Source organism: Pseudonaja textilis, chromosome Z, assembly GCF_049901715.1.
Source record: "Pseudonaja textilis isolate UNSWEBS1 chromosome Z, rPseTex1.2, whole genome shotgun sequence".
Lineage (NCBI taxonomy): Eukaryota > Metazoa > Chordata > Lepidosauria > Squamata > Elapidae > Pseudonaja > Pseudonaja textilis.
In genome coordinates this window covers 101,478,045-101,490,528 of record NC_142008.1, presented here as the reverse complement: position 1 = coordinate 101,490,528, position 12,484 = coordinate 101,478,045, and the positions used below count along the sequence as shown (strand labels likewise).

Here is a 12,484-nt window from a genome sequence, read left to right as displayed (position 1 = left end):
AGAAGTAAGCAGTGGGGTGCCACAAGGTTCCGTCTTAGGCCCAGTACTCTTCAATATCTTCATGAACGAGTTAGATGAGGGAATAGAAGGGGAACTTTCCAAATTTGCTGATGATAGTAAGCTGGCAGGAATAGCTAACACCCAAGAAGATAGGCTCAAAATCCAGATGGATCTTGACAGACTAGAACACTGGGTCTTATCTAACAAAATGAAATTCAATGTAGAGAAAAGTAAAGTCCTACACTTAGTCAAGAAAAACCAAAAGTACACATATAGACTGGGTGAAACCAAGCTCAATAGCAGTAACTGTGAGAAGGATCTTGGAGTCTTAGTGGACAACCAGCTAAATATGAGCCAGCAGTGTGCAGCAGCAGCCAAAAAAGCTAATACAATCCTAAATTCTATTAACAGAGGGATACAATCAAGATCAAGGGAAATACTAATACCATTCTATAAAGCCTTAGTAAGACCACACCTAGAGTACTGCATCTAGTTTTGTTCATCACATTATAAAAAAGATGTTGAGAGTCTAGAAAAAGTACACAGAAGAGCAACCAGGATGATTAGGGGACTGGAGACTAAAACATATGAAGAACGGTTACAGGAACTGGGCTTCATTAGTCTAGTAAAGAGAAGGACCAGGGGAGACATGATACTAGTCTTCCAATATTTGAGGGGCTGCCACATGGAGGAAGAGGTCAAGCTATTTTGTAAAGCACCCGAAGACCAGACAAGGAATAATGGATGGAACTAAACAAGGAGAGATGTAAACTGGAAATAAGGAGAAACTTTCTGACAGTGAGAAAAATCAACCAATGGAACAGCTTGCCCTCAGAAGTTGTGGGAGCGCCATCCCTTGAGACTTTCAAGAAGAAATTGGACTGCCATTTGTCAGAAATGATGTAGGGTCTCCTGCTTGGGTGGGGGGTTGGACTAGATGACCTACAACGTCCCTTCCAACTCTGATTATCTGTTAAATCTGTTAAATTGTAATAAGAAATAAGAATTGCTTCATCATTTTTAACTGACATTAGCTTTTTGTCACACCAAACACTACTCATAATTCTGAGCTTTTACTTCCTTTGAGATATTTAAAGGGCTTCTTAAAATTTATTTAACTGTGCTCCTTATCAAACCTTAGCCTGTATTAGTATCTCTTGACAGAGATGAAGAGATTGAGTTCCACAGGGAGTGGCAAACCTACAGAGTTTACGGCAAAGCCAAGATTAGGGTGGTAGAACTTCTATATTTGAAGGCAGTTATTTGATTCCCTTGATTCCACAGGGTATCCGGTTGTGGGTTCTTGAAGAACTCAAATATCATATTGGTGAAAATATGCAAGTTTCCCCTACAATCAACATCCATTCCTGAGGACTTACATATGTAATTCCAATTGTTTTTGTTTTGTTTTTTTACAGAACTGATGGGGTATAAAAAAGGAAATCACAGACCAGCTTATTTTGACATCTCTTATGGGGAAATTAGTAGAAAGCATTATTAAAGACACACACACACCCCTCCACAAGACATATAGAAAATTGGGTTTCTGGAAGATTCCTATAGTGCTGTGAGACTAAAGGCCTTCCCCAGTGCTGAGCTGATACTTTCCAACCATCTTTGATTCAACAGAAAACTAGATTGGCATGAAATTGGCAGTTTCTTTTTAATTCTGATGCTCCTGTTTTAAAGTCTCTGTAGCTGCATGAGCTCCCTCTAAAGTGTTGAATAGGGAAACCTCACAGATGCTACTCACTTGGAGGCAGCCCCTCAAAAAGGGAGTTTATTAATTTTACTGTTAAAGATGGTACTGGCCATGGGTTAAAGAGAATATCGGAATAACAGAGTTGGAAAGGTTTTATAGTCCATCCCTCGGCTGAAGAAGAAGGAGATCTCATACCATTTCAGACAACTGGTTATCCAATCCCTTCTTAAAAACTTCCAGAGTTGGAGCAGTCACATCTTTGGGAAGAAAATCATTCCATAATTCTAACAGTTGGGAATTTTCTCCTTAGTTCTAGGTTCTCTCCTTGATTAGTTTCCATCCATTGTTTCTTGTCCTGCTTTCAGGTGCCTTGGAGAATAGGTTTATCCCCTCTTCTTTGTGGCAGCTGCTTTGAGATCAAAACACTGCTATCATGTCACCCCTAGTCCTTCTTTTCATCAAACTATGAAAAAGATGAAGGCCGTGTCATGGAGAGGAAAAAGAAAGGACAGGCCTGTAGCACAATTAGATACAGGAAAAAAAAATTGCCTAGGCTCATCCTGACACACACCCTCAGTGCAGCATATATATGTTCTGTAACCCCTTTTGAGGCCATATTCTCATGATGTAGCCTTCTTCTCATCCTCAGCCCATGGATGAGACATATTAAAGTAGACTCTCTGTTTTGGTTTTAAAATAATGCTTTCTTCCTCTCTTCTTCCAACATAGCTATTACTGTGGTCTTGTTCTAATATCAACAAGGTAGTTGAAAACAAATGTATAAGTCAGGAACAATGCCAATCTTGTATGGGGCTGCATTACAATTAATTATGAAAAGAAATCAAGTACCAACTAGGAAAAAAAAAAGACTTTAAAAGCCTACCAGTTTAGGGAAATAGAATATGCTCATATAGGGCACAGATTTTAGGAAGCTTGTCAGGTTAAAAAGGGTAAGAATTCTTATATTACACATGCATGCCATAGAAAACATGGATAGAATTTTTCCATTGTTAATGCTATTAAAACGTGGGGTGTGGAGGGGCAGACATCAATGAAATTAAGCATAGGGAGGTTTGGGACCAACAAGGAGAAGTGTTTTTTTAGTAAATTTACTGTCATGGGATTTAATGAGGGTGTTAAAGAATTTATGTATATCCTATTTCTACAGTAATCTTTTCCAAGAATCTAAAGATTGCACAAATATCTCCCTTCCCCGCCCCACCCAATAACAAGGGAATTTGCTGGTACTAATGTAGAAGGTAGCATCAATTTAGATTACAGAAATCTGGACTTCTATGAAAGAAGACTGAAGCTAGCTCCATAAAAAGCGGACTTGATATCTATAGTGGAATGAAGAGGTAGTGAGTAAGCCAGCTTTTTGATAATTCTTCTCTGGACAAGTTGAGGATAGAAATCACCTATAAGAATTCCAGACGACTGCTCCTCTGGTGGGTTTAGAGCTCTGGGAGATGAGGGAATAATCATGGCCTAAAGAGCTGTGGTGGCACAGTGGTTAGAATGCAGTACTGCTGGATACTTCTGTTGACTGCCAGCTGCCAGTTGACTCCAACTTCCATTCTTCCAAGGTTGATAAAATGAGGACCCAGATTGTTGGGGGCAATATTCTGACTCTGTAAATCACTTAGAGAAAGCTGTAAAGTACTGTGAAGCAGTATATAAGTCCAAGTGCTATTGCTATTGCTATCTTGCTCAAACAATGATAGTCTTTGAAAGGACATTAGTTTGCATATTTCTTTTTCTAAATTGCCTATTATTAGTAAACTTTGGATCCACACATTGTATAGCACTGGTAGGTTTCCTTCAAACTTCAGTGAAAGAAGCTTTAAGTACAAGTTTAAGAGCTTATTTTTTTTAATAAACAACAAAAGGTGATTAAAAATTTGATTTTAGAAAATTGCGAATGGTCTAAAAGTGCAGATAAATTTGATATAACATTTTAGAATTAATTATAAATAATTATTTCCATGGGAAAATGTTGCTATTGTAATTTTAAAAATAACAATGATAAGATTCTTTTAAAATGGAGCCTAGAGGGAATTAGAAGTAGCACAGAGTATAAATTGGACATATTGAAGGATATTTTTGAACAATGTACCCAGAAGTTAATTTAAAAATCTCCACTTCTATAGATAGACTGTGTTTATAAGATATTGTGGATGAGCAGAAAGTTTTACCGCAAAACATTGTGACTGAGTTTAAATTGGATTTCTACAAGAATGACATGGAAAAAGATATTATATTGGGTCTACAAAAGAAACTGGTTGATTTCTTAATAATTAAAAAGAATTACAAATAACAAACCAAGTGAGTGACCTGGATAATTTTCCTATATTGTATTTGCAAAAGGGGTGTGCTAAAGTTTTGAAGAAGTTTGTGAAAAGGGACAAAAGCGAAATAAACACAAACCAAATTTCACATTACAGTATACTTCCTTCCTATTGAAGGAAGTAAAGACTGGTATGTTTGAAATAAAGGGAAGCAATATAAAGTTGGTTTATTTAATCAAGCTTAAATAGATATGTGTATTTATGGTAACCCTTAATGGGCTTTCACTAGCACTAGAAGTGAGACAACAATGCTTATCGATTGTTTATAGATAAAAGGTTAGATGGGGAAGAAGAAATCAGTTTGTTGTATTTTAAGAAAAGGCAATAATTTATTTATACATTGTGATGAAGGTGGGAAGTTACTTCTCTGTATATCTTTTTTTTTCCTTTTTGCTTACTATATATTTATTTTTGCTTTTCTATTTCTATTTTTCCCATTTTTCATTCTTTTCTGCATGTTCTATACATTTTTTGTATTTGTTTTTATTGTTGAAATTATAATCTTTAATACAGTTACTATAAAAATTACATTAGATAAATTCATGGGGGTCTCACTTAGAAATAGCTACTAGTTTTGATGGATATCTCTTAGAGCAAGAATCCAAGATACCGTTCTCTAAATCTCTGTTGCTTGAGGGGCAATAGCAGAATGAACAATCATCTTATGTGTTATAACTATATTTTTAAATCTACAAATTAAATTATTTTGTGGTAATGCATAACTGGCTCTCTTAGACAAGAATTGAGTTTTGTCATATCATATCAACTATGCCATTCTGGGGGCTATATTCTGCATGTATCTGATCTGAGTTTTTTTTTTCTTTTTATGATTATGCCACAGGTAACACCCTAAACAAGAGAAACGGAACCGAAGGATATTTGCAACTAGAATACATTCTTGCAAGAATACCCCCCCCCCCCGCTAATTCTTCAGCCAAATATTACATGCCAATCTTATTTGCTCCAATTCCTTCAAGGGGGATTCACACCCTGATGATTTACATAAAATATTCTAAAATCTTTACAGTTTCCATTTAAATGAAGTGAAGAAACAGATGGACAAAATGAGGCCAGAACATCAACTGGACAAGCTGAGAAGAGAAAGTGAGAAGATACTTGTCAGCTGTCACCTAGGGCTCTAAATGAAAACATCACCAACCATCTGTGTTTCATTTTGGTAATTTCATCCCAGTCCCACCATAAGGCCCATGTAAGCTCCTTTCCCAAACTGCTGTCCTCAGAGGATTCCATCTTCTGGCAGTAGTTGTTTCTCCCAGCAATCTCTGCCCCCATCATCCCTTTGATAAAGGAACAGAGGAAGCACTGTGCCCAAAGATGTTCAGGAACCAAATACTCAGTCCTTCAGGAAAGGAAAGGATAGGCGAAGTCTACTTCTTTGCATAGGCTTGAAAGTGCCCCCAACCCCAACATCTCCTCCCTAAGAAACGAACAACATCTGAATGAAGGCAAGGGGGTGGGGTTTGGCCCCGATGAAATAAAATCATCTAGCCTGCAGAAGGAAGCCTGGTTTTCTACTAGGATCTGGTTTTCCACCTTGGCTGGAATTTCATCTTGTCTTTTAAAGTCTCTGTTAAACAAGAAGGGGAATCAGATAATCTCCAAAGCTTTTTCAAATTCTAAAGTTTTCAAATTCTCAGTATAGCTATTTAACCATCTTGACTTAGTACATAAAAAATAAGGCTCATTATTCAAGACAAATGATCTTTTACCATATTCTTATATAAATCGGTTTGATTCTCATCAATATACTGCAAAATATTTTAGAGCCTTTTAGTCTTTTATCTTCAGTGAAGATAAAATTTTCCTGTCTGATGATGTGGACTACAGTCAGTGAAAACTTACAACAGAATCCCATTCTTAAGGTCTAAACCAGTGACAGGCAACTTCTGGCACTCCTGGTGCTGCTGAATGACAATTCCCAATATTCCTATAAAGCATGGCCAACCATGAGGGATTCTGGGAACAGTAGTTTAGCAATGTTGAGATGGCTATGGGTTGCTTTTTTAAAATAATTGTTTCTACTGTGCCTCCAGGTGTGTTGAGTTCCCAGAATTCCTAGTCAACACATCTGGAGTACACCAAGTTAATAAAAGACTGATTCAGAGGAATTCTGTAGCTAACCTAACAATTTCATTTTGCCAAAACATCCATTCCTTTTCCAGAGACATCATATCCTGTTCCTTTAGCATTCCATGCACTCTTGGGTGGGGGAAAGGATGATCTTGGTTTAGAATAACTAAAACGAGTGCAGTTGAGCCAAATACCTAGTGAGACTTACGAAGTTTAGATAAGAACAAGAAACAGGATGAGTTCCCAAGGCTTAAACAGAAAGATAAATTTGTACTTCGCAGAAAATTTTATGACAGTAAGAGAAATTCATGAAGGGATACAGTGACCTAAAAGGAAGAGTTAATTGATTCTCCCTTGCTAGAGGTTTTCAGACATAGGTTGGGTAGCCATCTGCTAAGAATATTCTACCATTGAATATTCAATGAATTTCCTCAATGGATTAGATGAGGTTTGGATTAGATGGCCTGCAAGATCACATCAAATTGAATAGAATAGAATAACAAAGTTGGAAGGGACTTTGAAGGTCTTCTAGTCCAACCCCTTGCCTAGGCAGGAAACCCTACCCTTACACCACTTCAGACAAATGATGTTATCCAACATGTTTTTAAAAGCTTTCAGTGGTGGAGCATTCACAAATTCTGGAGGCAAGATGTTCCACTGATTAATTGTTCTAATTGTCAGAACATTTCTCCTTAGTTCTAAGTTGCTTCTCTCCTTGATCAATTTCCACCTATTGCTTCTTGTCCTGCCCTCAAGTGCTTTAGAGAATAGCTTGACTCCCTCTTCTTTGGGGCAGCCCCTGAGATATTGGAAGACTGCTATCATGTCTCTCCTAGTCCTTCTTTTCATTAGACTAGACATCCCAGTTCCTGCAGTCATTCTTTATATGTTTTAACCTCCAGTCCCATAATCATCTTTGTTGCTCTTCTCTGCGCTCTTTCTAGCGTCTCAAGATTTTTTTTTTTACATTGTGGGCGTGGTGACTAAAACTGGGTGCAGTATTCCAATTGTGGCCTTATCAAGGCATTATAAAGTGGTATTAACACTTCATGTGATCTTGATTCTACCCCTCTGTTTATGCAGCCTAAAACTGTGTTGACTTTGCAGAACACTGCTGGTTCATATTTAAATGATTATCCACTAGAACTCCAAGATCCCTTTCACATCATCTACAGTTCAGTTTTAAAATCATTAAAATTCATTATCTTCCTAATTGTTATATATTCATTAACCCATTGTTTGCTCAAGGCAAATGATAGAATAAAATGAAACTGAAATATTCAGCCATTTAATGTCACCTTGTATTGTAAGATAATTGGTGTATACAGTTGATATAAACAAATATACAAAAATAACCAGCCAAAATGGTACACATGGCTTCTTCTTTAAAACCAGAACCTTTTCAAACGGAATAGATTCCATAATTTGGAAGCAACATAGCTCACACATAGGAGCATCTATCTATCCAATTCATTTCTGCTTGAGCTCATTGGATTTCATATTGGAGCCTTATTTAAAAATGAGACACAACACAACAGCAGAGAAAGTAGACCAGTGATTTTGCAAGCCATAATAAGCATAATACAAAATCAGCAACTCTGTTAAATATATGGAAACAGTTTCTCACAAACATGTGGTCTAGAAAGAAGATTATATGAAGTGTAGCACTACAGTGTGGTGAACTAAGTTCACAAGGAACACGTTTGGATGTATGTTTAGTGGATGCCTCTGGGTGTGATACACACACACACACACACACATATATATATATATATATATACACACACACATACACATATGCATACACACACACACACACACACACACAAATAAACCATTAGCACAATAACTAAGTTTTCCCAAGATTATGTCAGAAATTGACTGGCTGGTTTGTGACATCCTCCAAATGTTACTTCTGGTTTATGTGAACCCAGAAAGTTGGGTTAATTACATACTAACAAGTATAAGTAATAACTAGAAGAATTATATGAATTGTCACTGACAACTGTTCACATTTGCCAGATGTTTGTGCATTTGCACTGCCATTATGAATCATTCTTTTTCTATAGTCTTATTATTAGTTTCAATGTGACTGGAGAGTTTTAGGGACCAATACATAGAAATCTATATATAATGCTGCCATTTGATAGGTATCTTTTTGTGCTTTTCTATGAAAACACCATTTAATTTTTATACACTCAGTGCCCTAGTAGAGTTACACCTGTATTTTACACACCATTCTGCACATGTACTTTATTTCCGCTGCTGTTTGGGCTGGCTCACACCTGAACCCTGTCTTTACCTGTCCTTCTTTGCCCCCACCCCAATTTTGGTGACTGGGTAATTCTCAGAGCTGCCCTTCCTCAGATTCACAAGACAACAGGCACTTCCAACCCGCCGCCCGCTCCTGGTTCATTCTTGGCGCACTCGCCCCGTGGAACGTGGGGACGGTACCTGCTCCTTTCCTTTCCGGGAAAGACGATCCCATGGCCTCCTCCAGCAGAAGCCAAAGCACTATCAGTGCTCCCCAGGAAAGCTTCCGCGATTCGGGGTGCCCCATCACTCCACTGCACCACTTTTCCTTGGCACGAACTTTCTGGTGCGCCTGGCGAGCAATTTCCACCCGGGCTGTTCCTCTCTCTTTCCTGCAGCCTCCACCTCCGTTCGGCTGCCAGCGGCGTGGGATGAGTGGCTCCCGGAAGATTCCTGCTCGGTGGCGGAAACTTGTCTGCTACAAAACCCAGCATTTGGAGGTTGCTGGTGCAGCACGGAACTGTCAAAGCTCAGCTGGGCGGAGGGCGGGGGGTGGTGAGGGTGGGCGAGAGAGGCAGGAGCAAGAGGTCTGGGAAGGATGCAGAGGAACCGGGGAACCAGCCTGTCCTCTAGTGGCCATTGGTAGAAATTGCTACAAGTACAGTACAGTATCCATAAGTGAAATGGGTGTTCTATCGATCCTGGCTTTACTTTGTAGATAAAGTAAAAAATTACTTTGGTGGAATTAATCAACAACATGGGATACGATTTGTAAACGTGGGATTCTAAACTTCCTAGAATTATGGAACATTAGGTCTGGAAGGGACTTGGTAGGTGAAAAATCCAAACCTTTTGACCAGAGTGGGAATCTATTATTTCCCTATTGCTGATATCTCCATCCTGTTTCTCCATAAAACCTCAAGTACAGGGAACTTCATCAGTTCCAAAGAATCCATACTTGAACAGCTGTTAGCATCAGGACATTTTTCTTCTGTTTGCTTAATAAAAGTAGGCATCAGCTGTGGTTAATGTATTTGTAAATAGCTGGAAAACTAAAGCATGATCTCAGAGAGAAATGGGGAACTGGAGAAAGTTTGCAGCATTTGTAATACTTGCATAAAATCAAGATGCATTATGAGGCCATATTGCAACTTGTTATTGAAATACAATACAGAGCAGAATAAAAAAGAAAGATAAAATTGTTGCAAATTTTAAAGATGAAAATTTAAAGATGGGACATTGGGAAGAACTACGGGTGGGGATGGGGGGCAATAAAATTTATACCAACTCACCGTCTGAGGGAAAATTGATACAAAATGTTGTACACATGCTATAGTATATAACTCCATTAGTGATTGCCAAACTGGGCAAATTAACCAGTGATAAATGTTGAAAATGCCACAAAAAAGGAGAACTCTTTACCATATGTGGTAATCATACAAAAAGACTCACAAGTTTTGGGGGAAAAGTACACCAAAACAACCAGAAAAATCTGAAAATAAAATTTGAAATGAAATTATATTTGCATTAGGTGTGATCCCAGAGAATATAAATGAAAAGCATAACTTATTAAGACATATGCTGATGGAGTCAAAAATTAACTGGGCACAACACTGGAAATCTTGCTATCAATATAAGATTAAAAGACTAAAATTGAAGGTTATAAAGTAATGGAAAAATTGGCTATATGTATCTACATAGCAGCAGTCTAATCAAGTTCAACCAGGAATGGCTCCCTTATAATTAGTCACATAGCAAGGCAACTTAATATACTTATAATATGGCTTTTGAAGAAAAAGTGAGTTTAAAAATTATTAAAATGGTCTAAACAGAAATTAGTAAATAATAGAAGTTTAAAATAGAGTATGTAGATAGCTAAGTAGCAGTTAGTAAAAGTTTTAAATGGTTTTTAAAAAATGTTTACATTTTTTGTTTTATTGTATAATGTCCAGATGCATATCTGTGATATGGGTGGTCATATAGATTTGATAAATAAAGTAAAAGAAAGAAAAAAGAAGGGAAAAAAGCAGTTTGAATGATTTTTCTTATAGTTGTCATTCCTCTCTCTTTCTATTTTTTTTTTATTTTTTTCAAAGAATTGTTTTCATTTTTTAATCATTGTATTAAATCACATCTTTTCAATTCTCACAGTGATATTTTTCAGATGTTCAATTACTTCCTTGTTGGTTCTGTCTTATTTTCTGGAATATCTCTGAACAAATCTGCCCAGTCTTCTGCATGACAGCTATTTGATACTTGAAAACAATTTTCATCACTTCCAACGGTTTTCCCCAGGCTGAATACAATCAATACCTCCAACCATTCATCATATGGATTTTATCTTCTTCATATTTTTATTCTTCCAAGGCCCATATTATCTTGCTTGTTGTCCTCTGGACAGGCTTCATTTTATAAATGTCCTTCCTAAAATATGTATTTGGATGTAAATGTGATTGAATGAGTACAGGATAGAAACACGGATTTATCTTTCTTGATATTTCTTTTTGTGAAATCTAGGGCAGGTGTCCCCAACCCCTGGACCACAATTGGGCCGTCGCATATTCACAACTGGGCTGCACGAGTGCTGGGATAGCATATACATGGATGTGCAGCTTCATTCATGAGCCCAGGTTCCCCTCTTCCCTCTCTCCCAGCCGAGCCACCAAGTCACAAAGGTTGGGGACTTCTGATCTTGGGTCCTTCCTTCCTTCCTTCCTTCCTTCCTTCCTTCCTTCCTTCCTTCCTTCCTTCCTTCCTTCCTTCCTTCCTTCCTTCCTTCCTTCCTTCTGCTATTTTATACTTCTTCCTCATATTCATCATTTGGTCCATCAAAATATTCAGATCCTTTGTTTATGAACTACCCAGCATGATTCCCCCTCCAACCTGAACTCATATTTTAGATTTTCCTTACTCAACTGTAAGACTTTCCTGTTGAAATGCGTTTTGGTAGTTTCAATCTTTTTCTAGCTTCCCAGAATTCCTGTGAATTTTGATTCGGTCCTCAATCTAAGGTGTTGCCTCTGTTCCCAACTTGATTTTTTGAAAACATGACAATCATATTTTCTAATCCCTCACCCACTTTATTAGTATGTTGAACAGCAAAGAGCCTACACTCACGTTTGGGTACATCACTTGACAATTCCAACAATGTGATCCTATTGATCACTTTTGTTGATTTTGATCACTAAATGAACTCTGTACTGATGGAATGATAGCATAACCCAATCTATATTTTGCCACTTTCTTCATTAGAATTTGGTTTTGTTGAAAACTTAATTGAAGTCAAGGTAAATTATATTCACCACATTCCCATGGGCAGTTAAATGGGTCCTCTGTCAAAGGAGGAGATTGAGCTGACCTGAATTGATTTATTCTTGATAAACTATGCTGGTTTCTGCCAAGCAATACATTCCTTTCTAAATGTTCATAAACCATCTGCTTAACAATCTGTTCAAAAATTTTACCCTTTATTAGAACAGAATAGGGTAGAGTAGAGTAGAGTAGAGTAGAGTAGAGTAGAATAGAATAGAATAGCAGAGTTGAAAGGGACCTTGGAGATCTTCTAGTCCAACCCCTGCTTAGGCAAGAAACCCTATACCATTTCAGACAAATGGTTGTCCAATCTCTTCTTAAAAACATCAAGTGTTAGCATAGTTAGAATTAGTATAAAGCTGATCCAGATCTTCGCCATTATCCAATTGTCTACCCTTTCCATTTTCCTCCTTTTAGTGCTGACTTAATGAAAACAGTCTTTTGTGGCATTTAGCTTCCTTTGTGAGCCTAAACTCCTTTTGGCTTTAGCTTTTCGAACTGTATTTCTGAAGACATTATCTGCTTGCTAGTTTACTTCCTTAGTGATTCCTACCATGTAGCTGTCCTTTTTATTCTTAGATCAGTTGCAATTTTCCTGTGTATGCGCAATAATCTAATCTGTCTGCTCCATTTTCCCCCCTCTTTGGAACAGTTTGTAGTTCTGTTCCCAGAATTTAGTTCTGAGTAGTTCCTAACCCTCAATTTCCTTTGTTCAAGATTTATATCCCTTGGATCCTGTCTAGCATTTCTTTAGTCAGTTGATTTTTAATCTCTAAAA

General features: G+C 37.5%; 1 protein-coding gene across 6 annotated transcripts in view; it reads right to left on the bottom strand.

Moving 5' to 3' along the window:
- Positions 1 to 8,926, bottom strand: part of PLXDC1 (plexin domain containing 1) — a 98,379-nt gene extending 89,453 nt beyond the window's left edge. For 3 of the 6 annotated variants that reach the window (XM_087917911.1, XM_087917913.1, XM_087917914.1), the window contains exon 1: positions 8,596 to 8,832. In XM_087917911.1, coding sequence (XP_087774037.1) covers positions 8,596 to 8,701 — 106 coding nt within the window. In that variant the 5' untranslated portion in view covers positions 8,702 to 8,832. Of the gene's footprint in view, positions 1 to 8,595 lie in introns of all 6 variants that reach the window. The other 3 variants (XM_026710808.2, XM_026710807.2, XM_087917915.1) reach the window with 3 other exon arrangements.
- Positions 8,927 to 12,484: the final 3,558 nt, after the last annotated feature.